The following is a 3,136-nucleotide window of genomic DNA, read 5'->3' on the forward strand; positions in this document are numbered from 1 at the left end:
GCTGCCCCAGCGGCTCCGCGCCGCTCTCCGCGGGGGGCTGCTCCCAGCTCGCCCGCACCGCGGCCGCCGCCGCCTCCCGCTGCTCCCTCAGCGCCGCCTCCTCCTCGACGGCCGCCGCCGCCGCCTCCCCGACGGCCGCCGGCGGCTCGTCCTGCGGGCGCCGCTCCGGCTCCGCGTCCAGCTCCTCGAGGAAGGTGGTGAGTCTGCGGGAGGCCATGGGCGAGTAGACGGCGATGGTGCGGGGGAAGCGCACGGCGCGGGTGTCGGTGGTGGCGGGGCTGCCCTGCTCCTGCTCCGGCTCCTGGGGCCGCGGCGCCGCGCCGGGCCCGGGCCGCCGCCGCAGCAGCGTGCGGGGCCCGAGGGAGCACTGCACCGAGGCGTCCTGCCGCGGGTTGACCTGGACGCCCACCTCCTTGGTGTTGGCCTTGCGCAGCCGCGGCGTCAGGTTGGGGTTGACCTGCGAGAGGATCGCCTTCAGCTGCGCCCGCTGGTAGTTGTCGAAGTACTCGGCCGCCGCCGCCGCGTCCCCGTAGCCCGGCAAGTAGCCGCCCCGCGGCCGCCAGCCGCCCGCCGCGCCCGCCTTGCCCTTGGGCGGCGGGTAGCGGTAGGAGTAGGGGTGGTAGGCGGCRTACAGGTAGCTCTCCATCGCCTCCTCCGCCATGGCGCCGGCCCCGCGCAGCCCCCGGGGGCGGTGTTAAATACCCCCGGGGCGGGGCGGGCCGCGCCGGGCCGGGCCGGGCCTCCTCCTCCTCCCCCGACGGGGCGCCCCGCGCCTTGAGAAACCAACCGTGCGGGCCCCGGCGCGGCCTGCAGCCTTCTGCTGTGCCGAGGCGCGCAGCTAGCGGTCTGCGTCGCAATGACTCTTTCCCCTTATTTTATTTTATTTTATTTTATTTTATTTTATTTTATTTTACTTAATTTTATTTTATTTTTTGCTCACACACATTGCTGAGGAAACGCGACTGGCACGGTAGTAAAACACACATCACCTTGCACAATGGGAGCAGCTGGAAATGGGTGGCGGCCGGGCAGCGCCGCGGCCCCGCTCGCGCGCGCAGCCCCAAACCCRCTCACAAGCCACGCTGGCATCAAGCGCCCCGGGTGCTGCCTCGCTCTCTTGCCTAAAGCGTGGTCTGGGCTGGCTCCACCTCAACAGAGCTGGGCTCCTCTGTGGTCACGGTGCCGTACGAAGTATCGGCCGCCTCCTCTTCTTTCAGTTTCTTGTAGGAAATATCCGTGTCTTCCTCCTCTCCAAGAGTGTCCGGTTTGTAGCTATCCCTCCCGTACATCTTGTACGCCAGCACAAAGAGTCCTGCTTCTGCCGACTGAAAGAGCGCATAAAGCAAGGGGAACATGTACATGCTGCCGATGAGCTCCGGCGGGAAGGTGAGCTTCAGGATGGCAGTGCAGAGCTGGACGTTTTGGCACCCCGTTTCGAGGGACACTGTCCTCCTGCAGTGCGGCGGCAGGGCAAACACCGTGGCCAAGCCGTAGCCCAAGGCGTACCCCGCCAGGGGCATCAGTACCGCTATGGCGTAGACAGACGCAGGAATATGTGCCATCAGCTCTGGCCCCAGCATGGTGCCCGTGAGGATGAACAGGATCACCAGAGTCACCAAGAGGGACCACAGGGAAACCTAGCAATGGACAGAGGGAGGCACAGGCAAAAGCACGTCAGCCATAGCAAGCAGAGGCTTGACAGCGAGTTGAAATGGCAAAACCTGRTTGTACTGCCCTTCCTGGGTCAGCCTGCGGCCAGGATGTCGCTGCCATTTGGGTGAGCCCCCTGAGAGAAGAAGGGGCTGAAACCGCCCCTCGACATCTCGGCTGTGGTGACTTGCTGGGAAAGTGAGAGCACCGGGGCTTGTGCCTCGCTTTTCCTCGTGTAGTTACACCAATCCGTTTGCGTGTTTTCAGGAAGTGTCCCCTTGCCAAAGCCCGGTGTTGCTAGCCCTGGCTTTGAGTGGGGAGCCCGGGAAGGCCCGTCGGGGGCCGGGGCGGCCTCCCCGCTGCCCCCGCGCAGCGCGGCGCTCCCTCAGCGCGCCGGCACTGGGACRCCGCCTCGGTGCCCCGCTGCTCTGAGCCTCCGCTTCCCGGGTTTAAATCCTCGTATTCTCCCGAAGTAGCGGAATCTACCCGTGGGGAGGCTCCGCACGCCCACACCATGCCCCCCGTCCCGGGTGCCCCCCGCACCGCCGGCTCGGCATGGCGCGGCGTGGCGCAGCTTGGCACGGCTCGGCTCAGCCCGGCTGCGTGCGCCCGGACGCTGTGCTAAAGCGCAACGCACACGGGGCTGCCGCCGGCGTCCCCGCGGCGCTCCTGCCCGGCCGCCCCGTCGGACGGCGCCTACCTTCACCAGGAGGTCGGCGACGCGGGGGCGCTTGTAGCGGACGAGCACCCCCAGGCCGATGGGCAGCAGGGTGCTGCCCAGCGTCAGGCTCACGGCGCCCAGCGGCAGCAGCCGCACCAGGGCCGTGTTGATCCAGTGGCGGCTGTAGACCCAGAGGCACAGGGGCATCAGGAGCAGGGCCAGCAGGGTGGAGGAGGCGGTCATGATGATGCTGCGGCGGAAGGAAAGAGGCGCCGGGTCGCCGCGGGCTGCAGCGGCCGCGGGGGGCAGAGCGAGCGCTGCAGCCCCCCCCCCCCCCCCCGGGGCGCCCGTCGCTGCAGGAACGACCCCCGGCGCGGCGCGGCCGCGGGAAGGTTTGGGGGAAGCGGGCTGTCGGGGACAGCGGGCGGCTGTCGGGCAGCCTGCTCGGGGGGGGGAAGGGGGTCGGGAAGGAAAGCGGCGGTGGGGGGATGGTTTCCAGGCTGGACGCGTCTCCCCGGCACGGGGTGGGGGGGGGGAGGCAAATCCTCGCCCGCGGCCGCGGGGTGCGCGGGGTGCGCGGCGCCTACCTGAGGTTCATGTCCCCGTCGACGAGCAGCGACATGAGGTTGGAGAGGTTGCCGCCGGGGCAGGAGCCGCACAGCAGCACGGCCACGGCCGCCACCTCGTCCAGGGCGAAGAGGAGCGCCAGGAGGAAGGCGAGCAGCGGCATGGCCACGAACTGCCCCAGCAGCGCCAGGAGCACCCCCAGGGGCCGCCGCAGCTGCTGGCCGAGCTGCCCCAGCTCCACGGCGCAGCCCAGCCCCA

General features: G+C 69.3%; 2 protein-coding genes across 2 annotated transcripts in view; both read right to left on the reverse strand.

Annotated features, from left to right (window-relative positions):
* Positions 1-661, reverse strand: part of ZAR1 (zygote arrest 1) — a 1,399-nt gene extending 738 nt beyond the window's left edge. The window contains exon 1 of the mRNA XM_085322833.1: positions 6-661. Coding sequence (XP_085178959.1) covers positions 6-661 — 656 coding nt within the window. The remainder of the gene's footprint in view (positions 1-5) is intronic.
* A 280-nt stretch (positions 662-941) lies between these two features.
* SLC10A4 (solute carrier family 10 member 4) overlaps positions 942-3,136 on the reverse strand; it is a 4,529-nt gene continuing 2,334 nt past the window's right edge. Inside the window, exons 4-6 of the mRNA XM_085322834.1 lie at positions 2,899-3,134; positions 2,351-2,561; positions 942-1,637 (exon numbers count right to left, since the gene is read on the reverse strand). Of these exons, the coding sequence (XP_085178960.1) occupies positions 1,122-1,637; positions 2,351-2,561; positions 2,899-3,134 (963 nt within the window). The 3' untranslated portion in view covers positions 942-1,121. The remainder of the gene's footprint in view (positions 1,638-2,350; positions 2,562-2,898; positions 3,135-3,136) is intronic.

Source organism: Rhea americana, unplaced genomic scaffold, assembly GCF_003343005.1.
Source record: "Rhea americana isolate MKP2758 unplaced genomic scaffold, rheAme1 scaffold_8, whole genome shotgun sequence".
Lineage (NCBI taxonomy): Eukaryota > Metazoa > Chordata > Aves > Rheiformes > Rheidae > Rhea > Rhea americana.